The 24,731-nt window shown below is 38.3% G+C and overlaps 3 protein-coding genes across 10 annotated transcripts; 1 reads left to right on the forward strand and 2 right to left on the reverse strand.

Moving 5' to 3' along the window:
• Window positions 1–2,712: 2,712 nt before the first annotated feature.
• Window positions 2,713–16,543, reverse strand: alkal1 (ALK and LTK ligand 1). Of its 6 annotated transcripts, none has more exons than XM_063891411.1 (7): window positions 16,324–16,543; window positions 13,618–13,718; window positions 8,396–9,598; window positions 6,196–6,249; window positions 5,438–5,521; window positions 4,025–4,098; window positions 2,713–3,239 (listed from the first exon to the last, which is right to left on the reverse strand). In XM_063891411.1, the coding sequence occupies exons 3-6, from the start codon at window positions 8,709–8,711 to the stop codon at window positions 4,034–4,036; spliced, it is 519 nt and encodes a 172-aa protein (XP_063747481.1). In that variant the 5' UTR covers window positions 8,712–9,598; window positions 13,618–13,718; window positions 16,324–16,543; the 3' UTR covers window positions 2,713–3,239; window positions 4,025–4,033. The 6 variants fall into 6 exon arrangements, with proteins under 6 accessions (XP_063747481.1, XP_063747480.1, XP_063747486.1 ...); XM_063891410.1 differs by having other exon boundaries at window positions 8,396–12,939; XM_063891416.1 differs by having other exon boundaries at window positions 8,396–8,677; window positions 8,926–13,718.
• On the forward strand, window positions 8,951–17,570 carry zgc:153738 (uncharacterized protein LOC558115 homolog). Of its 2 annotated transcripts, none has more exons than XM_063891409.1 (19): window positions 8,951–9,107; window positions 11,858–12,185; window positions 12,343–12,462; window positions 12,666–12,848; window positions 12,929–13,000; window positions 13,341–13,546; window positions 13,642–13,726; window positions 13,814–13,924; window positions 14,053–14,128; window positions 14,245–14,351; window positions 14,462–14,548; window positions 14,645–14,706; window positions 14,800–14,882; window positions 15,224–15,331; window positions 15,422–15,621; window positions 15,915–16,001; window positions 16,096–16,273; window positions 16,349–16,587; window positions 16,688–17,570. In XM_063891409.1, the coding sequence occupies exons 2-19, from the start codon at window positions 11,979–11,981 to the stop codon at window positions 16,799–16,801; spliced, it is 2,325 nt and encodes a 774-aa protein (XP_063747479.1). In that variant the 5' UTR covers window positions 8,951–9,107; window positions 11,858–11,978; the 3' UTR covers window positions 16,802–17,570. The 2 variants fall into 2 exon arrangements, with proteins under 2 accessions (XP_063747479.1, XP_063747478.1); XM_063891408.1 differs by lacking the exon at window positions 8,951–9,107 and adding an exon at window positions 10,089–10,260.
• A 902-nt stretch (window positions 17,571–18,472) lies between these two features.
• ociad2 (OCIA domain containing 2) lies at window positions 18,473–21,004 on the reverse strand. 2 transcript variants are annotated; one of them, XM_063891418.1, is made up of 7 exons: window positions 20,778–21,004; window positions 20,617–20,699; window positions 19,647–19,702; window positions 19,519–19,566; window positions 19,271–19,427; window positions 18,935–19,044; window positions 18,473–18,794 (listed from the first exon to the last, which is right to left on the reverse strand). In XM_063891418.1, exons 1-6 carry the CDS (start codon window positions 20,871–20,873, stop codon window positions 18,972–18,974), a joined length of 513 nt encoding a protein of 170 aa, XP_063747488.1. In that variant the 5' UTR covers window positions 20,874–21,004; the 3' UTR covers window positions 18,473–18,794; window positions 18,935–18,971. The 2 variants fall into 2 exon arrangements, with proteins under 2 accessions (XP_063747488.1, XP_063747487.1); XM_063891417.1 differs by having other exon boundaries at window positions 18,970–19,044; window positions 20,778–21,003.
• Window positions 21,005–24,731: the final 3,727 nt, after the last annotated feature.

The raw sequence follows: 24,731 nt of genomic DNA on the forward strand, positions 1-24,731 counted from the left end.
GGAGAAGAGCTCAATATGACGAAGACAATTCATTCATCTTTCAACTGTCTCATTCCTAATGAAGGTTGTATTATCTCAATGTATATTATTGGTGACTCATGTAGGGATTTAAGCATTCAACATAAGACATAGGAAGAGCCATGAATTAATCATGAGACATGAATCAAAAAGCTCTACAGCCATCAAGGCTAGTGCAATCACTATAAATAAGGTTTCTTGCTTGAATGAGGCTTTGGGGTCTAAGAAATTGGATTAAAGTGTTTACTTTTGCCACAAAAATCTTCTGCAGATGGGGGGACGTTTGATATACGTCACAAGGAGCCATATTTAGGTGTTAGGGTGCTAGTCGTCATAATCTTCCCTGAATAGTTGGTGCGTGTTATATTTAATTTAGTGCCAAAGGGGTAATGAAATTACAAAACTGTGTATGATTTAAAATTAATTGAAGCAAGGATCGGGACATTCCATTTGCTGGGTGAGCTGGTTTTACTCAGAACTTGAATTTGCTTAGAAATGTCAAAGTGTGCTGCAAGACTGGTGTCACTGTCAGGTCGAAATCACAGCTAATAGTGAATAAAGGATAAAAAAAAAGCTAATCTGCATATCTCATCCAATCTGTTTCAAAGAATAGTGCAGATGGAGGTGACTAGCTTTTAGTTAAAATATTGAGGTGTGTGTTCTCTCTGCTGAGGAGCTTTGGTGCATCCGGGTGCAGTCTGACAGGAAACAAATGGCCCGGCTTTGGTCTCTGTTTACTATTTATCGCCCCAGCATTTCTCTGAGGTATCAGAGGAGGGATTTGGTGCTTGTGTGTAATTGTGTTAGAGCCCTCCCACATGCTGTCCCCAAAGCATCTTCTGTCTCCTCTCCTAATCTATGCTGTTTGTCTCAAGATAAGTGATATCCTCTTCAGATTAGGATCTGGTGTCCCTGCCCTGCCCACCTGGAGGGAAAGGGATCCCCAGTGCCTCTCTGTGTGGTGCAAGTCGTATTTTTAGCTTCCTAATCCTTTTATGGCTTGGGCAGAAAACATCACCCGTTTCCATTAATTGTCCGAGGTAATCAGTATACAATATGTCAGAAAAGGACTTGTTTTAGCAGCTTTGTTTAGCAGAATGTGATGGAGCATTCCTTAGATGGACTCTCCTGTTGCTCCTGAGGAGGCTGTGATTTGTAGGAGAGACAATTGTACATTTTATGGCCCTTCAGAACAAGAGCCATCTCACATAAAATTGGAAACATTGCTTGGATTGAAGATAACAAGGTTTTTAAAATACATTTTCAGTTCAACCTTTTGAACTGACTACTTCCCCAAAATGCTTTTTTACTGATCTCTTAAAAATCCAAACTGTGTTGAATAATGCACAATCCAAAGTCTATAGAGACATGCTGGCGTGAGAACTGAGCTGCTGTAATCTTTGGCTTAGTGGATGTTTCGTTCTGAAACTATAGTCTATCAGCATCATTTGTGCAGGGCCCAATATTTATTCCACTACCCTTAAAACAATCACTGTAACTATTCCCCAGGCACTTATCCAGATGATACAACATGACAAGAAGAAGAATGTAACATCCTGTTTATTGTGTCAGGACTTTACGGCACCCTGTTACTGTATACGAGTAGGTAATTTAAACTCCCCTGCAGAAATAAACAATGATCAAGCGTCTCATTATAGGGCAATTTTGATGGCTTTATCGACCAACGAAATCAGAAAGTGAGTTTTAACCTCTTACAAATCTCAAACATATTGTTTACTGACACAAGTCACACATTATGTTCGCAGTGTATCCCATTTCAAACCATTAACAAGTGGTCTGATGCTGGAGGTCTGTTATAGCAGGCAAACTTCCTTTATTGGATTATGAGGATCTGGAACCACTTAGCTTGAAATAGTTATGCCTCATTATCTGAATTTCTCAATGATAAAAGAAACTATTGGCAAAACTATTTTTGACAAAGGCAAGAAGACCCTCACAGGAAGAAGTTAAAAACAGTACTTATCTGCTCACACAGAAATGTACAGCTCTGAAAAAATTAAGAGACTTCTCAATCTCTGCATGTATGGCAGCCATTCAATTCCAGTGTCTGTTGAATTCAAACACAGAGAAATGTTGTCAGTAGTTTAGAATAATAAAATGTTAATTTTACTTATAAACAGTAAAACCAGAACAACTGATAATGCTGCAGTGGTCTCTTAATTTTTTCCAGAGCTGTATTTCCACAAATGAATACCCGCTGAAAACTACAAATGTAAAATTCCTTGAACATGTGATTACTTAAGAGGTTCCCTAAGCGCTTCTGATCTTATCCAAAGTACTGTATATTTGGGTCTTTTGAGCTCAAATTGCTCAACATCCTCTTGAGTACAAGAGTCCAAGAGATCTGACAGCTACGATTGACTGCCAGAACTTTTGCAACAAATTGTAGTCGGAGGGAAATCAGCCATAGAAACACCTGCGGCAAGGCGCATTGACAGAAAGCTGCATCAGCGAGGTTCTGAAAAATAGTGAATTTGAGCCAGAAAGAAAAGAAAAAAGTATTCCCACTGCAGCAAGTTCGTAACAGAGACCAATTTTGTTTACCTCTTTTTATATATTTACAGAGTGGAGCTCTTGGATGAATGTTGCAAGACTTGAAGCAGTTATACTGAATCCTTTTCATATTTTCCCTGATTCCCATCAGCTCCAATAATAGCAAAATAAGCTGTGCTTCAATATTCTTTATTGTTCAATACTGCAGTGCATAATCAACACTGCTGTCATTCCACATGTTCTCATCGTCAGCAATCACTCAAGTGCCAAATAAAACGTAATGAAGACAACGAAGGAGATGACAAATCTCTCAGACCAATTTCAGAATAAAATATCAGCATAGTAGCGGAAAATGAATTCATATATAAAGGAGAAAAAAAAGCTTCCTCTCCGCCAGATATGACTTTTACAACCGCAATAATCCGATTTTGAATTATTGTGATATTATTATATACATACCATTTCAATAAATAGGTGTATTTAATATTAAATTAATGGGCCTTACAAATATATGATACATACAGGTACATTGAAATAAAAAGCACATCCATTCAAAAAAAACCAACAACGTCCATCAGCATTTTCAATAATGACAACAGAACAACAAAAATAGAAACACTATAAACTGGACAATGTTCATATGACTGCTGTGGATTTGAAGGCACTTCCTTGGCAACACAATGATCCCTCTTCCATTATGTTGGGACCTGAAATGAAATAAGAAAAATGTAAATTAGATTACAGTTAAATATCTTTCTGCAATCTTTTAAAGCTGTATTTAAAAGGAATACCGTTTGTTGTTGTAAAAGAGACATCTTTACATCCCTACCTTTCTAAGAGAGTAGTTTTATCAGTTTCTTAAGAGGGTCATTACTGGCCTGCCATTGCTGGATTTCCTCGATGTTATGTCTAAGCTCATTCAGGATGACTCAATAATGAAATAATGAATCACTTTATACGCCTTTAAAAGCAGATAGTGACATACATTTGTCAGATTTCTCGGAAGAGGAGAGATATTTTATCTGATTCACTTAAGAAAATGAATACCTGAGAATGTGTCAGCTACTTCAGCTTTTATAATCACCAGAAATCTTATACCGCGAAAAACTCAAATGGCCACCTGTGTAGATGAACGTTCTCCCAGTAATCACTCTCCAGCTTGACCTACTAAAGGTCTGATCTGCTATCACCCTAACAAAGGGATGACGGTTATACGTCAAAAATGACTGCAGGCCATAGTCTGAGTCTTGCCTTTTTCTTAAAAGAGGAGTTTTGGTTTAGTGTTACGATTGGTGTGAAGTCTGTAGGAATGGCTTTGACACTCACAGTTGACCTTTAAAACCCATCATTAATACATTGTTAATTGATAGCTAATAAACTTTCAATTCTTAACTTTAACAAACAATGCTATTCTTGGATGACTTTAAAGGATGTTGACAAGTAATCAGAGTGAACTCATCCCCAGCAGGAAGAGAAAAACAATGTTACTCACATGCAACATCTACGATTGCATGCAGAGTGGACTCATTGCTAATCGTGTTAGCAATCTTGCACATCTTTTGTAATCTGAAAAAAAGACAGTGAAGAAAAGCCACAAACATATTATTATGTTATCATTGTAACTAAAGCAACACAATATAATTTATCTCTCTAAATAGATTCTTGAGAATACAACCTTAGCTAATTCAGCTGTAAACGGTGATATACGTCATAAAAAATGTAAAAATAATGCACTTGTTCTCAACACATTAATGTGTCAATCAAAGGGAGTGAAATGTCAATAAAAAAGGCATATGACAGTACTGACGTCAGAGGTTGAGCAATATATAGTTCCAGTTGCAATGTGAATTTGACGGAGCAGCTCTGCATGGTAAACACACGATCACTTGTTTTCTAATATCTTCAGAAATATTATCATGAGAAATTAACCATGTATTATAAAATACTCTGCGTCATTCCAGTCTAACAAATGGACCCTGATTGTGTCCACGATGTCTCCCTGTCTGACTAAAACTGCACTACCTACTGTATGTAACAGCAGGACATTATTATTGCTTAAAGTCGGACTTAATGCACAGATGCAAAAGGCAGCACAAAAAGATGAGCTTCTCTCTCTTATTTACTCTGTCCACAATAAAGGCAAGTGTAACTAAACGGATATCCATCTGTCACTGGGGAGCATCATCTGCAATCATTTTCTGATGTTTTCTTGACGTCATCTGCTTAATTCCCAAATGTAAACATCCCAGAAAGAAGGATTGCTCCATCAGTATGCTAACTGTGGTTATAGCTCTAGGTGCCTCTGCATTAGTGATCACCCAACCTGGGGTTTTGGACCCTTCAAGGGTTGCATGGTAAAAAAGATTTTAAAAAGCTACTTTTTGGTTAAGCTTCTTGCAAATCACAGACATGTGCAACCTGTTACAAGGTAGTGGGTCAGTGAGAATCAAATGTTTATATGTAAAACAGCTGGGAACCACCGGTCATTTTGTCATAGATGCATATTCATTTTCTCAAAGCGTTAATATGAAGTTTTCGGTTTTCCTTAATCTAATAATTTTCTTGCATTATTTATCACTCAACAAGTCAGCTAATCTGCTCCATCAGAACACTGTAGGCGCGGCTTAAACATATTTGAATGCCAGTGTCAAACAGACCACCAACTGTAATCCCATCTTGATTAAAATATTGCTAAACCCTGATAGATGTGTAGAAGTATGTGACATTTTCAACATTTTTTCAGTGAAGCCACACCCATTTAAAACAACTCAGAAGAGCATAACAAGAAAAAAACAACCACCCAACCCAAAAAATAACAAATTGTGCTCCAACAATGGCAAAAAAAAAATAATATTCATATGGGAACCACTCACAGTAAGAAACTGATAGAAAAAAGCATACGTACATGCTGGTCTTGAGCAATCCCTTGTGTTGTGATAAAGTCTATGAAAGTGTGTTCTGCACTCCGACGAGAACTTGACTGGTCCTGCTTAATAGAAAAGGTCTTATCAGGCAACATGAATAATATTTCAAGGGCTTTTTTTTACTTCCTCTCTATCTAATGTACAACACACTCTCAGTTTTTTTGAATTTGTGTTTGGTCCACATACAAAGTGAAAGTTTGCAGTTCACTATCACAGACATGGTTAAGGAGTCAGAGTTCAACTTGACTTAGTGAACAGAGGACTTGAGTCTTAAGTTATAATCACCTCTAAGAGTTTCTGAACCAACATTTAAACTTTCAGATTTTCACACCAATAATGAAGTCTACTCACAGGACCTGAGACAAATAATCAGCTTAACCTTGCACTGGCTTCAACTTAATTCTGTCGGCTTTAGACCATGTGCTGTTTCTCTGCACTGCTGCCCTATAGCTAAGCCATCAAACCTTTTTCTGACCCACAGCACTGCCAGTGTTAATGAACCTACCAACACCTAAGCATACTGTATGTTGTTTGTTATCTCACAGGAATTATTTTCTCAACAAAAGGGCAAACCTAAGAACTTCCAGCCAAAGATTGAACAGGAAACGTGCCAACTATGCTGTGAAAGAGCTGTTGCCAGATAAAGTAATTTTGCAATGTCTGGAAAGGACATCAGTAAAATGCAATCAAGGTTGAAACGTTACCCTCATTATGTTGTTTGCGCTGGTGATTTTCTTACCTGTGAAATGCTGAATGAATTTTCCTTTCATGTTTACATCTCTAGGGAAAATTTCTGGAAAAGAAAATCACTGTTAGCTTGTCAATCAACAATCATTCAAAAACAATGAAGAACTTAAAGCAAGTTACACACTAGTTATGATGATGATGATTGTCATTGTCAATGTCACTGGTGTCAGTCGGGGTATTTCATGGGTAATGGTAACCCCCACCCCCCCCTTTTTTACACAAAGTCCATATTGGCAACTCTAACAAGCTAAAGAGATTATTGTTTAGGAGTTTAACGCTTATCAGAATAAATCCATGCATCCATACAGTGCTGACATTAAATTATCCCCCAGACTATTGTAGTGCTGTTACTGTATATAACATTCGAGGAGGATTAAAGATAACAATTTGGCCAATTAAAAAATGTGCAAAGGCCTTTTGGCAAATACATTTAAACTCCAAATAAATAAGCCAAATGAAAATGACAAACACACCTATAGGACACTTGATAGATTTGACTATTCTAAAAAGAGATATAGTCATGGGCTATCAAGCCAAACCCTCAAGATGTGAACATTGAAGTGGCAGCCTGGGCACACAAAGCCAGTTAATGCGATTTGTTCTTTATCAGTTTCATGGTATTTTACCAGCCATTAATAAATGCATGTCAACAAGAATTATATACAAAAGGTCAAGCGTGCCAGGCTGAAGCTGAAATACTGTGGCGTACCAGTTAAAAGACAAACTGTAACAGATAAAACCGATATATGAAATAAACGGTTCCCTGTTATTCTCTGTGTACCATCAAACTGTCATTCTTCGGACACAGCAATGGCTTCTGAGTAACATGCAAAAAAAACCAACTACAGGGTGAACAAATCACTGGGTTTACAGATGTTTTTCCTTCCCCCTCATTGTGTTCAAAACATCTATCATTGCGTGACCATGGATCTTTTGGAAGTGTCACACGCACCAGTTGCTAATATGCGGCTTTTAATATCCTCAAAAGATAAATTCCATCCAGTCAGTGGTCTGAGAAAGGTACTTTTCCAATTGCATGAGCTGGGGCCGAGACTTTGAGCTTTACAATGCCTGTGCAACATCTCAAAAACATGATCTAATGGATAGCGACGGAAGAGAGAACCTGAGGTTGCAGATAAACAACACATCATGTTCACTTGGCTCTTATTAAACTCACATACCAGTGAGGGACAATCCTAGACTACATCCTAAGCTTTGTCTGTTGCAGCCATATAAAAAGTTACTTTCTCTTTATTACAGTCTGATTTTGGTAAGCCTTCTGTCCTGCATCTCAGATAATTGAAGATGTATGTATAAAACATGTACTTTACTGGCTTAATTCCAGTCCGGACATAATGATTTATTTGAGCCAATAAAGGCTGGGCTGCACCAAGAAGAGTCTTTCAGATGCGGCTCTACCACCAGTAATGTCGGGAGGAATAAACAAGATTGAATTTTAGTAAGAGTAATATTGACAATTTATTTAGGTAGAAGCTCAAATCAGTTACTTGGACTGGCCTGTTCTAAAGTCTCCTCACAGTCTAAAGGAGGGGCTTTGATACTGCGCTGTAAATTACATGAATGTGACTCAACCACAGCCAGTCTCGTCTCTCTGCTGTGCCCAATATGTCTTGTGGAGATGCTTGCGATTGGAGACGCTTTCTGGGACGTCACAGTGCGTTTGTGTGCGTGCGTGGGGGGTCATCATTCTTGTTTGAGATTTCACAATGAATCACACTGAATAAATCATTCACAAGTTTGTTGCAACGATGCTCCTCCTTCTCGAGTACCTATTGTACCTATCTGTGCATCTGTGCATCAATCAATCACTTACAATGTGTAATATGTGTCCAAGACAGTGGGAAAAATTATGTTTTAGTTATAACATCACCAAGAATGATACAAAAGATCCTACAAAGATAAAGCCAGCCTATATTACATGCGTAGTTGGACCATTTAAGATCTCAACAATCCATGCTGTATTTTAAGCACATTCTTGCAAAATACCATTTATAACTTGGCAAAACTTATTTTATGTTCTAGAAATCTTGAATTAACATTCATGCACCAAGTCAGCCACACTTAATAAGAGTCCTAAATAAGATGTACAGACAAATGACAGCTGTCTCCCACAGTAAAATGGGGATTATACTTTCATGATCAGGACCTAAAAATAAATCTTATCAGCTTACCTATGAGTCTACTGTTATCCAGCCTTGGAACATAGGAAGGCTTTTCACGGGAGGTGGACTTCATGTCTTGGGCTGAAGTGAAGAGTCCACTGCTACAGCGTCTGGAGACAGTTTTGTCCCGTTGCTGGCTTTCTCTAATAACCTGTAAGATTAGATCCAACAGGGTCCTTCTTTCTTTCTGCTTGACGTCCTTGCTGTCCATACACTGGCCCGAGGTGATGAGCAGAAAGAAGATAGTAAACAGAATGTGCCATTTCCTCTCCACCTGCATGACTTCACTGTCTGAAAACAAGAGCAAATAAGTTTTGTTACACATGCTTTCTTGCAAACACTAAATGATGTCTGTACATTTGGCATTAACAACAACAGACTTATCAGGATTGCTTGTCTTGAAATTTCTCACATATTAACAATTTTTAAAAAAAGAAAGAAATCCATGTTAGAGGTTACATGCATACAAGTGGAATGAATCATCAGAAATTATGTAATGTAATCCAATTAGGCAGCAGTAAAGGTAACTTTACACTTACTAGTTTGGGAGGTAAAGTTGCTTATGTCCTGGAGAGTGGACACAGTTGTCTTCAGCAAAATTCTTCCAGGCGTTGTCTGAGGTCCGGATAGGAGAGAGAGAGTACAGCCGGCAGATTGTGCTCACCACCGTCTTTCTTGAAACAATGCGTCCCTATTTATACGAGGAGCCACCTTCTTGAAGGTAATACAATCGATTTCGTGTGGGTGGTAAAGCAATGTTGACATCTTTGGTGCAATTTCATCCAGTGGCATTCGCTCACTTTGCCATTCGCTCACTTTGCCATGCACCCCTCCTTTACGCACCAAAACATCACTAGTTGTAGTTTTAAAAAAATGTTGAGCTCTAGATAAAAAATACGTTTTACAGACAGAACAATGTCAACAATTTAACATCTAAAAAAATACTCCCAGTGACAAATCCATTGAAAAATTCAACGACAGAGACCGTGGCGCAGGAGCGCGCAGGAAAGTAGTTTTCCAGAGGAGCAACTTGTTGGATGTTGGACACAGAGAAGAGAAGAATCTGTGGCCTGTAAGCTTCTAGTCGACCTGTCAGCGTGTCGGTGTTTTTGCTCACCGATGTCCAAGTCTTGTGACCGCCTAAGCGCGGCAGAGAATGCGCCTCCACGAGCCCCCATCCGGCAGCTATACATCCTTATAGTTGGAATAGAGCTTTAAAAAAAACCACGAGATTTGCATGTAAATGTGTTTGAGAAGCAGTCTTAAAATTTAGTGCTGACTTTTTTTTTTTGTCAGTTTGAGCCCCACTTTTAAAGCTAATCAACCAAATTAAATGATAGAATTAATAATAAATGCATGAAATCTGCAAATTGTTTTATATTCTGTTAGCCAATTGTCGTCACATATGAGGATACATCTGCCAAAGCGAACTGGCAGATATACACCAACTGTGTTTACATGTTGCATGCACACCATTAAAGCAGGCAAGGCTAAAATAACAAATCTTTACTGCCTTAAAACAATAACATCAAAAATAAAAGGACGTCACGGTGTGTTGCACAGAGCATACAAGGTTCAATTAGGATGTTGGCCTACGAAACAAAACATCAGTTTTCGGTGATTCTTTTAATAATGCAATTAGGGAAAGACGGAGGTGAATTAACATCGTTATTGTAACGGTCACATGATAAGCTTCCGCCTCCGGAGTGACTGTCACCATGGAGACGGACCAAGCAACATGTAAACTTGGGAAAACTGTCCTCATGTCTGATGCGATTTATCTTAAGGAGTTACACTCATTCAGTGGTTCGATTATTTGTTAAGAAACATTGGAAACGTATTTCTCTTCCTGGAGCCAAAGACATGTCGCAAAGGTAAACTTAACCCCATTGTTGCTTTAACTGGCTATCGCGTAATTCTACTTTAGTTGATCAAATGTAACTGTAGCTAACGTTAGCTAGATGGCTAACAATCCTAGCAAAGGTTGGTTAAGCAAAGGTGAAGTGTCAGCACAGTGCATAAAACCTAAACAATACATTTATAATACGTAGTCTATTTAAAATAGTCAAATAAACCACTCAGATCTCGTACTTAAGTAAAAGAAGAAATACCAGAGTGTAGGAATGCTCTGTTACAATTAAGACCTGCATTCAAAATGTTCCGCAGGTAAAAGTATTAGCATACAAATATACTTAAAAGTACCAAAAGCAAATAACCCATTTCAGAATAATATATATGTTTTGATGAATTATTGATGCATTAATGTGCTTATGAAAGCTGGTAAAGGTGCAGCTAGTTTTAATGACTTGTATGCTGCAGGGTAGATTGTGAATGTTACTCCAGGTGTAACTAAAGTCTTATTGAAGAAGTAAATATTACAAAGTCTCTCAACATTTTACTTAAGTAGAGTAATTAGTAAATATACTAAGTTACTTTACACCACTACATTTAAGGCAATACCTAGGCTACCGATGTCAATCTGCCCCGTGCAATTTGGACACTTTAAATTGGCTTAACCCAGGTAAAAACCCCACAACACCATAGCAAATAATAATATTTAAGAATACACTAAGGTTCAGGTGTTAGTATTTCTTTCCAAAACTCACGAATGGCAGCAAGCTCTAAAAATGTGGCATTTAATGGCACGTGCTTTAAGCTACCTGCTCTATTGCGATTGTTAGCAGAGGAGTCCTGCTGGTTGAATAACTGAACTGTTACAGAACCACTGAGCAGGTTTGTCAGTGGTGTTTGTTTACCTTTACTTACTGTAGCTCATTGATTAAAGACACAAAGCTGCAATCTTAAACATTTCTTCAATGGTGCAGTGTACACTTTGTTTAGTATTGGAGGATTTTCATTTTCTTATGATTGAAATGTATACATCACTATATATGAGAGTGAGTCACTTGGCAGATTCAGGTTATAAATACAAAAAATTAAACAATTACCAGATCATGATGTGAGAGACGCAGCAGAATATAAGCGATCAAATGTAGTTCTACATTGGTAAAAAATATATTACGGGCCATTTTGCACAATGAGTTCATTTATCTTTGGTACTTTACAATTATTTTGAAGCTTGTCATTTTGTAATTTGACATTTAATTTTAGAGAGTATTTTTACTTTCAACAGAGTATTTCTTCCATCAAGGCATTCCTGAAATGTAGTTTATGGAAACACAGAACCACTTTATTGTAACACCAATGCGTGATGACCCTGATGAAGGCCACAAGCTGAACCGTGTTGGCCTTACAATAACGTTGTTCTGTATCCTGCAAATGTTCCTGGAGCTTTTGACCTCTTCAGAATTCATCCCTTATCCATGCACCTTGAAAGTTCAAGAATTTATTATTTTTCTATAAATACGGTATGGCCTTAATAAAAGATGACCTTTTTCTTCTAGACTATCGCTCAACTCCCAGGTACCTTTTTTCCAGTGTCAGCTAATCAGATTGTTTACACTGTTCCAGGAGATACAACGAGCTGTGGGCAGATGCTCAGTTAGCGTTGAGCTGCCTGCTAACTGAGGAGCTGCCTGCTGAGCCCCCCCGCCCAGAGAAGGACAGGGTGGTGTTCTTCCAGCGGCTGGCCATGCTCTATGTGCGCTACATCCAAATCTTCAGACAGCTTGAGGAGATCTATGACCAGGTGGTCCACCCTCAGAAGAGACGAGTTATTCGGGCAATTCTTGATGGTGTGATTGGGAGGGTGTTAGAGCTGAAGAATGAAATGGTGGAAAAAGAGTTCTCAGAGTACCACTACATGGATGATATCCTTCATGATTTAAAGCTTACACCTGTGAGTTTCATAGTTCAGAGCAAGTATAATGAAAATTGTATTCCTGATACACCCAAACTGATTTATGTTGATATATCAGCAGCAGGCATTGGCTATCTGTTTGATTACCCTTCAGTAATGAAATAACTCAACAGATATTTTCTTTGTTGTATCCTAGGAAGCCCTGGAGATCCCCATCCCTCGCTATTTCATCAGTGAACGCGGCAAGGAACTCCAAAAAAGAACGACTATGCTGACCGATATTCTTAAAATGGTTGAGGTTACTGAAAGCCCAGAAGTGAGTTAAAAAAACGAGCCACATCTCAATTAAAGCCTGTACGTGATATTCTTTGACATCATTTGGTAATTTTGTTTTGTTGCAAAACAGGAAAGTAGGATAAGAGTAAAACAAACACAGGTTTTAACTTCGAAACAACAATGCCTTTTTTATATTTAATTAAGGATAAGCAGAAAAATGTGACAACAATTTTGTCCTTACAGCCTCTGATGGCCAAGGACATGAGTCAAGAGAAGGCCATTAAGATCATTCAAGTGGCAGAGAGGGCCCGACAAGGACGCCTGAGGGCCAAGTTGAATGAAGAGAGCAGAAACATGAACAGGATGTACCGGACCAAGGACCCTGGAACAGAAGCCATTGAGTCGGCCACAGTCTGCATACAGAAGGTGCTCCGTCATCAACATAACCCCACATGCCTCTGTCTTTCACCTCTCATGCTGAAAGATTGGTTGAATTTGATTTGCAGGTGTGGAGGGGCTTCATGCAGAGGAAGAGGACAAAGATTGTTAGGGAAGAAGAAATGATTTTCCTGGGAATGGTGAGTTAAATGGAACACCCATTTTTCTAATTGCATTAAGCTTTAGAAATGGATCCACAACTTTTTATCAATGCCACCTGTACTTCTAATACTACGATCTAAAAGCTGATTGATGTCATCCTTTGTGTTGTATTAAATAAATCCAAACCTAAAACTGTTTTTGTTTGTTTAAAAGAAAGAGAGGAGTGGCTTTATCGTTAAAGCTGTATTGCAGTATTTCTTTGCTCAGTAGGAGTTCATATTCAGCTTCAATCAAGTGACTCTTTTCCGTTCATAATAGTCTTGTTGAGAGCTTGCATTTGTTTAATATGTAAAGTATGATTTGTCATGTTCTTGTCAGGCCATGGATCCAAAATTCCAGGCGCCTAGCCCCGCAGAAGTCGCTGCCCTGTCCAGTGAGGCTTGCACAAAGATTAAACAGGAGGAGCACTGTGAGGACTACCAGAAGTCTTTAGTGTCTGTCACAAACCAACTACGAGATGTAGAGGGTGATGATATCAGCAAGACCATGAAAGAGCAGATCCGACAGTGGTTCATTGAATGCCGGTAAGCTGAAAGTGAGAGGGCTGTTTCACTTGTGTTATTTCAGTGAAGCATTTTAACACTACATAACTTACATAGCTGCGTTTCTTTTGAAATAGTGATACCACAGGATCCTTTCCAGACTACCCCGATGAAGAGGACGGAGGCTCAGCCCTGATTTTTGCTGAAAAGAACCCTAAGCAGGTGAAAGAAAAACAGTAGGATTCATTGCATTTTTTTTACAGTAGTGAGCAGAAGGTCAATTATGTTTGCTGTTTCCATATTTTTCAGTTATTGGAAGAAATTGCTGCAAAGGAAGAGGAGGATTCCAACAACAAACCAAAAGGGAAGGAGGAGAAGAAGGAAAAGGGGAAAAAGGAAAAGGGAAAGGATGATGAGGAAGTAAGGCTCATTGATATTTTATAGATTACTATAATAAGTAGTATATCTGGTGATAAAAGGATTTCACTTATTCAAACAAATCTCAGTCAGTTTTTTACTGAACCACTGTACTTTATTTTGAACCAAAGGAAGAGGAGGCAGGGTTGAAGATGCTGCCTTCAGCTTTTCTGCCAGACTTGGAAATGGAAAACAAAATCTTTGAAGGTAGGTTTAAAAAAAGTCAAGATTTTATGATGTATTTCTTCTTCTTATTATTATTGTTATTTATAATTATGTAATTGTTCAAAATAAACCTTAAATTGAATGTTTGTCATCCTAAGATTTTTGGAAAAACAGAAATGAGACCAGAAACTTCAGTCAGAGGCATGAGGTGGAGCTGATCAAGGAGGAAAGGAGGAAGATTATTGAGGCTGAGATTCGAGTGAAGGTGATGCCGTCTACAGAAAATCAACACATGTTAGGAATAAACGACCAAACTTAAATTCCCACGTGGCACCACCTGTAGCTGCACTCTTTGGTCTGTTCTGCTTCTAACAGGTAGACGAGCAGATGAGACAAGAGCTGGCTGAATGGAAGCTAGCTGTGGATAAAGATAAGGGTGGGAAAACCAAAGCGAATGCTAAGGTAATAAGTGAGAAGAAAAAAAAACACCAAATGCCTGGAAGGGCTGGTCACTCTTGATGATTTCCCTGAGCTGTCTACCAATGATTTTCACCACAGAAAAAGAAAGGCTCTAAGAGTGGGAAGAAGAAGAAAAAGGAGAAAGATTTAACAGCTGACAGGTGAGGTCACAAAGAGGGATTTGGTATAGAGGTGAGTTCATATGAAGCCCACATATTAATCAATGCAATTCTTTGTTTATTATCGTCTTCTAGGACTCTGGAGTCTCTGTGTCAGGAGCTGGTGGAAGAGGGCTTGTTGAAGCAGGCTAATGACGTTAGGCTGCACGATTACATGGGTAAGACTTTGTATATTGTTTATAAAACTGATGTACAGTATTGAGAATCCTTCTTTGCATTAGATTTATCACCATAAATGTATGTGAGTTATAAATCCAATTGCAATCAATGTGTAGACAAAGTACAGCGCTCACACAATTGAGCATTTTCTAACGGTAAACGATAATGGAAATCATTTAGTGGTGATGTGCTGCCCTCTTCTGGTTCCTGCGGGACACAACACTATGAACATGAGCAATTGCTAATGGGCAAACTAATCTTTGTGGTAAGAAAATGGATTTTTAATGCCTTACTTGCAGTGTTTAATAACTCTCTAACAGTTGATCCATCTTGTCCCTAGGTGACTATAGCTACCTTGGGACCACACTTAGGCAAAATGACATCGAGCCCATGCCATCATTGTCGGATGTGCGGCAGGTCTTATCTCTATATGCCGTTTTACCTTTAGGTATGAAGCTGTATTCAATTCAACATTAAATAAATATGACATAAATAACATATTGACCGTGGTTTGAATATAAGGTGTGTGTTGTTGCAGGCTCTCAGTATGTACATGAGAAGGCCCCTCTGATAAAGGCCATCCTACTGGCAGGGCCCGAAGGAGTGGGTAAGAAGATGTTGATCCATGCAATCTGCCAGGAGACCGGAGCCAACCTGTTCGATCTGTCCCCTCTGAACACGGCAGGAAAATACCCGGGCAAGAGTGGCCTAGCCATGATGCTTCACATGGTTTTTAAGGTACAGTAACAGTGGGGTTTGAGAGATTGCAGGAACATGATTAACATTTAAGACTGTAATGATAGTGGTTGTTTTTATTTCAATAACTGCTATTAAGTTTTATTTGTAAGAATTCATCTTATTGGGGATATTAAGTAAAATAACCCATTTTCTACTGCCATTATTTCTGGTAAATGGAGCCGTATGTAGTCACTTTGCAGCAGTATTGGTGGAAGTTTAATATTTGATGGTGAATTTGGTGGAGCAGGAAGAATGGTCTTTGTCAGGTATTTATATTTTGGCTCTTTTCATAGGTTGCAAGATTGCTGCAACCTTCAGTAATATGGATCGAAGATGCAGAAAAAATGTTCTACAAGAAGGTTCCCAAGGAAGAAAAAGAGGTATTTCTGAGCCGGACAAAATATTGAAAAGCATCAGCAAATGAAATGAACGAAATGCAATGTCATTTTAAACCATTTTTGATTTTGTTCTCAGTTAGATCCCAAGCGCTTAAAGAAAGACCTACCGAAGTCTCTGAAGCTGATCAAAGGGGAGGATCGTGTTCTGATAGTGGGAACAACTAAAGACCCTCTGAGTGCCGATATCAAATCACTTTGTAAAATGTACAGCAAAATTATTCTCATCCCAAGACCGGACTACGGCTCAAGATACAGTAAGAAAACACACATTTTGATACCGCTTGTGGTTGGAGTGAAAATGTACCTGAATTGAATCTGTTTGCCTTCAGTCTTGTGGAACCAACTGATCAGGAAGCGGGGCGGGGATGTGACCAGGTCGCTGGACCTCGGCTCTCTTGCGAAGATTTCTGATGGCTATACACCAGGTCACATGGTCCAGGTGATCCAGAGCATCATCACCAAGCGTCGCATCCTGCAGCAGGCGAACAGACCGCTAACGGCTGCAGAGTTTGTTGCTCCATTAGCCAAGATAGACCCTGTGTTCCAGGAGGAAGAAGAGGCCCTCAAAGTCAGTGGACATGTCATATTGCGTTTTTACTGCATGTTTATGATTGTCACTGCTTTGTTGTGTATTCATTGAGTTTCTTTCTCTGTTTGTGTATCAATAGAACTGGTATGCAAAGACCCCTCTGGGAAAGAAGAGGATTAAAGCAGCGACAGGAAAGGAAGAAGAGGAGGCACCAGTCAAAGGCAAAGATGCAAAAAAGAAAGGGAAGAAATAGTTTAACATGTTTTTGACACAACTGAATGTAGTTGGATATTTTTGAAGCTTGTATGTGATTTGTATTCTGTTGACTTTCCCATTTACTTACAATAAAATTGATAGAAAATGTGAAAAGCAGTCATTTTGTCTTTCTTCTGTCAACAATTAGGGCTGACGGTAAAAGTAGGATTTCCACTAAAAAATACAATTTGAGGTAACAATGTGCAATAAAAATCTTACTTCGGTACATAAGTACTAGCATCAAATATACTTAAAATACCAAAAGGAAATTATACATTTTGCAGACTATCAAATTGCAGGTCATATTTAAAAAAGAAAAAAGGCACTAAAATCCTAAATGAACAGTTGTGTAAAGTGTATTAATACATTTTGACATTAAAATTAAGTCACTGGATTTAATTGATATCAAATAAATGAATTCATAAATACAGTTAAAAAGACAGACATCTAAAAAGCCTCAGTTATCAAATAAGTGCGGTTAAAAAAAAAGAAGAATATCTCAGTTTTTGAGACACTTGTTTGTATTTATTTATTTTCATTTTTCTAAATTTTGTTTTCGCCGTTTACATTTGACTTATTTTTCTATTAAATAGGAACACGATTTAATCAGACGAACAGAATCATTTCAAAGTACCTGCACATTTACTTGATGATCAATGCTTACATTTCCAAATATCTTTAAATACAATCATATTTATTCATGTATTATAGTACAGCAGGGGTGTCCAAACTTTTTTCACCAAGGGCCACATACAGAAAAATATACGGAGAGCTGGGCCACTTATAGAGGTGAAAATTGTCTCAAAAGTTAAGTTATAAGTTAGCAAAACAAATCAAATCTAGGTGAATAATGTGCGATACTTGATAAAGCTTTCAGAAAAAACAGCCTACATCCCGTCTGTCTTTAGGGTTTCATTTATTTTGTTGGCAGCTCATTCCTTAAAACACAAGCCTCAGATTGCTGATAATAAGTAAATATGAAGGTTACATTTCAAGCTCGTTATAGAAATAAGTTATTGGGTTTTTTTTTTATCAACTAAGATTTGTTAGAAAATGTTTGAAGTTTTAAATGACTAGATTTATTTGAAAGTTGGGCTCATTAATATATTTTAACATATATATTTGAGAAGTACAATATAAGACAAGCAAAATTTGTTGAATTTGTGGGCCATATCGCATTATACTTTTAGAATTTGCAGAGGGCCGATTCAAAATGGCCTGCGGGCCGCATTTGGCCCCCGGGCCGTAGTTTGGACACCCCTGCACCACAGCTTTGGTGCTCCACAAACAAGTATATTATGTTTAAAGAGATGCTTTTAAATATTGCTCTGTTGGGTCATATTTTATGGCAAACTGATCTTTTAATGTCTGTGAGTAGATGATACATACAAATAAAAGCTTAAAAATAGAAACAGCAACATACCGTAAGCTCCCATCACAAAACGGCTTAAATTCTGCTAAAACTTTCTCCTGGGACACCCGTCTGTAACCAGATGGTGAGCTTGGTTAAAGAGGGCAAACTCTGAACGATTGTATGCAAGGATAAACCAAAGTAAGAATACATGGAAATTATTATAATGAGAAACATTTCCTATTTCCTGTACTATGTATTGATCTGAAATTCTCATGAAACTGCTAAAACTATATAGAGCAAGAAACAAAACAATACTTGTATGGAGTATTTATTCTGTTAGATAGTTGTTGCAAAAGCATATTGAAGCTGATAATGAAATCAAATGACTGATGCGATCTGATTAAGGCACCCGCTATAATAAAGTGGTATATGGTCAGATGAAATACATTACACAGGATCTATGACTGAAAGCATGACAGCTACCCCTAGTGGCAATTTTGTGTCAGGTTTCTCCTGAATGAATAATGATGTGCAGCATATAAAACGTACAGTCGGCAAAATTATGCTGTATTCAAGTCACTTAAGAAACAAAAAAAGCTACAACTGATATATCCACACTAGCAGTCAGTCGACGATTCTGAAAAATAAAATGGAACACATTACTCTACCATGGGTAAGTCAATGTACAAAACATAACCACACCTGGCAAGCAATCATTTTTTATTCTGAAGATTTGCAATAGTTATTGGAGTAGTTTTTTATCGGTAACTAACTTGCCTAGACTGGGCACAAAGTATTTTTTCTTTGTTCACCTCTAGCTTTTCACTTGTTCTGCAGGTGCAGCTGGAGTCGCCTTCTTACATTCTTCACACACATGGTGGCAAGATCTGTAGGGATAACAATCTGGTTAGCGTTCATAATTACAATACATTTATTTATTAAAGCAGAAATGTTGACAGATTTACTTGTAAAAATCAATGGTTTCAAAGTAATTTATTTCCAATGTTTGAAGCTAAAACAGACAACATTTCTAGTGGTGCAACATTTCATAATGCTGCAGCAGCTGTGAGGTTTTAGTATTGTTTGTTTTCAAGGAAATACTGTATTCCACACCTGTGTCCATGACCCAATTTATTGAAAGGTCCAAAGGAACCTTCCTTAGACCAGGGTCCAGATCTCGGTCCACCTTCAAAGCCAACCTCCTGGAATTTGCTTCGGCAGGTCCCAACATAAGATGCTTTTCCCACTGCGAAACCAAGGATCCCAGCAACTGAAACAAAGTAGTGGGTGAGGAATGATTGCTTAGGGATTTATAAAAGGCATTGTTGCTTAGAAAGTCAAAGACACTGGTCGGTACACACCTAAGAGTTTTGGAAATGGTCCAAATTTCTTTGACGATTGCCAAACACCTGCATGGAAAAACTTGAACTTAGCAACATTGTGCGATATGATATAATGTAAGAACAGGGTTTTACTATTAGTGATTTACCATTGTAGATAAGACCACCGGTGACAGCCATGCTACCCATTGAGAGGGGAAGGGCTGGAGAAAGAAAGAGAACAGGGTCAAATAATACAACAATGGTATATCCACAAATGTGACTTTTTGGACTGATTGAACACTAATTCGCGCCTGTGAAAGCTACTTTTATCTCTTGTCATAGATTGATTGTGCCTCGATTGAATAGAGTTCAAACTGACTGAACTTTGACCTGTTAAATAGAGAGACTCAAAAAAATGTGTTTCATTTTGCTAGGACTGGACTTCTCATTCAGGAATGCTGTTCCATGTTTATATAACTGCATAGTGACAATACAAACAGCAGCTGCTTGGTTGGCGCTGAGTACGGACAGGGATCAGGACTAAAGGCAAAGTGTTGAAAACATGGACCAGTTTGTGGATCGTAGCTGTCACCTGAGCTAGCTCCAGCAGCTTATGCTAACAACCGTCGCCACAATATTCTGTGTGCTGTTCCGGGGTTTAGTATAGTATAAAGATTTAGGTGACCTGAGCACACCCCTGGCTTAGCTCCACGCAATCCTACACTTCAAACGGGATCTTATCAGCCAGAGTAACCTTAGGAACTCAGCGCTGTTGTGATAATTCACTGAACTCCCTAAAAAAATATTACAAATAAGCACAGAACATAGACCAAAGCAACCAACCAACAACATCAACAACATCAATAACATCTCTTTACGCCATTCGTAACTTCACTCTGGGTCAACATATGGGAGTGTTTTTGGGGGCCAGGATGAATTCCAGAGGTAAATGTAAACAGAGAGGGTTTAGTAAAGAGGGTGTTGATAGATACTTCTTCTACTACAAATACTTGTCAAATGCACCTTGAAGAACATACACAAGACACGCGGTGTGTATTCACAGTTTGACATATTTGTTGGCTTGATAGAAAATAAGTTATTATGTACGTGTTGAACGTTAAGAAGAGGGAGAATACCCTGTACCAGAAGCTTTCCTCTTGGCACTCTTTCCAAATCTTTCTCACATCTTCTCTGTGGACATGATGATCACTCAGGGGGCACTGGAGGACACAAAGGACAGGTTATCTGATGGCCATGGTGGCCACATCGTGTGGTGCAAATCATTTGTTGCCTCTTACCTTCCACTCCCCTTTCTTTGGAGCAGCAACAGTGTCAGCAGCAGCTACCGCTTCACCCGTCTTCACGGTTATAGTTTGTCCAGATTCGGAGCTCATGATGCAGGAGATTTCTTTGGACACGAACTGTTCAACTTCCTCAAGTTCGTTTCCTAATATTACCCTCTCTCAGTGCCTCTGACCAAACTACTTATAATTGCTCCTCCCTAACTCCACCCCCTCTTGAAAAAATAAATACTAAGAGACATTGTCTATTGAAGGCTGTTTTAACATAAGGAGTTGTGAAGGTAAAAAAAAATGTTTGTATATTTCAAAATAATAACAATCAAACCCTGTGTCAGACACTAATGTTTTAACAGACGATGAAAGACACACATTAAGGATTACAACTTTCCCCTTTAGACTCAACCCTGTACACCTATCCACACTTGCAAGTAAGACACACCTTTATGATGTGTGGTCTTTGTTCCTTTTAGTCTGTCGTTTGTCAAGTATGGTTAGTGAAAAAAAATCTATTTCTCAATTACATGTGCAAGTGAGAATGTTGGGCATGAGATACTTAAAATAAAACTGAATAAAAGAAGGCAATCCTTGTTTCTGGTAGAAATGGTTTCGTAAAAATTTGTATGGATGTATGGTTTCGTAAAAAGTTTTTGAAGATTCAAAGTTACCTTGAAATCCTCTCACTTAATCTAACTGCATTGTGTAATATGAACATACAGTTAACAATATTACAGATTTTCTATAAATAAATAAATCTACAGCCTTACATTAATCTATTTATGTGAATTATTTTTAAATTAAATGTGACATTTTTTTTATAATTCATCTTTACAGCCATTATTGTCGGCAGAAGAAAAAAAAAAGAGCCTACGGGAAATAATAGAATTAGACTCCAAAGAGCCAAAGGTCAGGAACTGGTTCGAATAAATCAATAAGGGTTTATTACCCATGATAAAATAAAACAGTAATATCAGAGGCAGTTAATACTGGAACATACTCGATATATTGTCTTGCTCAGGGACATTTCAAAATGATAACAATGACTCTTGTTTAACAATGCTGAATTTCCACTATTGTTTTAAATATTCTATTAACTGAAGCTCTCCTTTGTGAAAAACTATTCCTATTATTCTTGTTTGTACAAAAGCACACATTCTGCCTAGCACAGTGAAAGCATTGCACTGTTCAGTAAACATTTAGTCAAAGGTTAGCCTCTGTGATTAAAAAGTCCATTTTTAATTGGCCTTCAGCAAATTCTGAAGTCTATTGGAATATGGCCCAGACCAGGAACTAGTGCTTGTCTTATATTGTACTTCTTAATTATATCTGTAAGTCTATATTACACATTAGTGTTTATGTGTTAATAAGCCCACTTTTCAAATAAATTCAGTCAATTAAAAGTTGAAAATATTTCAAACAAATCTTAGTTGATAAAAAACAATGTATGTGCTCAAGCAGCTTGAAATACACCCTTCATACTTCCCCTTATTGTAACCAATCTGAGGCTTCTGTTGTAAGGAATGAGCTACCAACAAAATAAAGTAAACCCTATGAAGAGCTGAGATGTTTCTTAAAGCATATTCAGGTTTCAAGAATAATATATTTACATTTGATCGATTTTGCTAACTTCTAACTTAACAGATATGGCAATATACCTCACGTCAGGTGAGGGGCCCAGCGGCCCTTTGTATATTTTCTGTATGTGGCCCTCAGGGAAAAAAATGTGGACACCCCTGCACTAGAGGCAGGCTAGTCACAGAACTGTCAGATCAATGTAGTGGGGTAACAGTATTTCCCTCTGAATTGTAATTGGGTAGAAGTATAATGAGTAGTAGGCTACATTCCAACACTGTAAATGACTGTGAAAAACAGTGGCCCTACTCATGCAGGTGTAACCTGCGTTGTGTTTGGCTGGTATTCGATGGACTGGGATACTCTCAGAATGAAGTAGTTTATTGCCTGCACAATGGGTCAGACAAAACAAATACAGAGCATGGGTTTCGAATTGGGTCCACCTGCAGCAGACGTCGTATTTCCTGCTTATGGCGTACTACATTACTAATATTCTGTTATAATAATATTACAATTTCCTAGAAACGACTATATTTTACAGCATTATATTAATATGTAATGCTGTAATAAAGCAAACATATTTATAGTTCTAATTTATATCTAAATGCATACACATTTTATCATGGTGATCATACAGTGTCTTATTTAAAACTAATGCTATATAAAAAATATACAGTTACTATGTCAATCTGACATACAGCGTACAATCACAACACTACATCCATTTTCAATGTTAGTTACGCCAGAGAACTTTTAATATTGACGAGAACGTTCACTCTCAAAACCGTTCCGGTATGGTACTGCACCTGGGGGGCGCTGGTGGGCCAGTGCAGAATGAATGTGGTCCTATGGAGCCCCACCCATAGATTCCTACATTTCTTTGGATATAATTTTTTTTTAAATCACTGCTATAGTTTTTTAAACATGGAATGGATAATCCTCACAAACGACACATAGCTAGTATTTTATATTCGCTTGATTTTGACTAAAATTAGGTTTTTGTAAATCGGATGACGTCATGCGTGATAAATTGCTTTACGGCACCGTGTGTCTCTCCTTCCCTTTCCTTTCCCTCGCAGCAACAGCTGCATACGATCGCAGCTGATTTGGCTCCGTGGGACCAGAGAACTTTTAATATTGACTTGAATCCGTAGACGGGCTTTGGCGTTGTTGATGTTCTGTGGACAGGTACCACAAAGCGTATTCTTCGGTCGTAACCAGTCGTGAGTTCTTCATTGACCAATCGGCTTTCATTAGCCAGATGCTAGCAGAACCTGGGTCGCAACTGCCCAACCTGTAAGAAAACAAAAGGCTATGACCCCCAGATTATTCCACTTTTGACGAAAAATCCCTGTCGACCTCTCGGAAACCACAGTAGTATTTTGGATTTTGTAGACGATATGCTAGGAGAATGATGTAGCTAGCCGCCTAGCTCCATAGGGGTCCATGTATTCTGCACTCGCCCGCGATCGCCCCCTAGGTGAACTGCAGCCAAATTCGGTACAATGGGGGTGAATAGAGAGTGAAGGGGCTTTCCGTAGACGGGCTTTGGTTACGCTGAACAGCGCTCAAAAAAAGGGTAAACACTCCACGCGTGTGGCGACCAGCGGTACTGCATGCGGAATGCAACAATGACCTGACGTGACCTGCTAGTCATTCTGGCTCGAGAATGCTAGCCTCGCCACGAGTGGAATTTTAAAACATACAAGAAACATATAACTTAACCAACAAATCTAATTGGTTACCTGCACAATGGGTCAGACAAAACAAATACAATTTTGTTTACATTGCAATCTTTTTTCCAATTAAATGTGCAAAGTGACAAAGAAATCCTTAATTCAGTCTGAATTATTTGGAGAAAAAATCGTTTGAGAGGGTCGGCGCGCACCATAGCGCGCACAGGCAGGCAGAGGCAGGCACAGAACTAGCGAACCTTGGTCTTAGATTTTGTTTATTTTATATGGCAAAGAAATGTTAGAAATGGGATGTTAATGTCTTTATTTGCTGATTGTGGGTTGGTTGAACTGCTTGGGCGGTGGCGATTAAAAAAACACCATAATTCCCAAAGCTGTTTTATCTTAATGTAGGTATACCTTCATCAAAGGCTATTTCAAGCCGGGACAGGATAGGTCTACTTAACTCGTAACTGGACTTAACTTCAAATCGTAGTGGGCATTAGGGCCTATAGGCTACACCAAGCAAATTTTAACTAAACAGGATGCACACGTCCCCATTTCATAAATCAGCATTAGATAACGCTAAGTCTCCGCTTAGCATGCTAATCACTAGCAATATAAATGCACTTAAACTGTAGACACACACTAACGAACTTTATTTGGCTACTTTTACAACTTTTTGTGTTGGCATGTAAATATCCAGTCC

The sequence above is a fragment of the Eleginops maclovinus genome, chromosome 9 (genome assembly GCF_036324505.1).
Source record: "Eleginops maclovinus isolate JMC-PN-2008 ecotype Puerto Natales chromosome 9, JC_Emac_rtc_rv5, whole genome shotgun sequence".
NCBI classification, from domain to species: domain Eukaryota; kingdom Metazoa; phylum Chordata; class Actinopteri; order Perciformes; family Eleginopidae; genus Eleginops; species Eleginops maclovinus.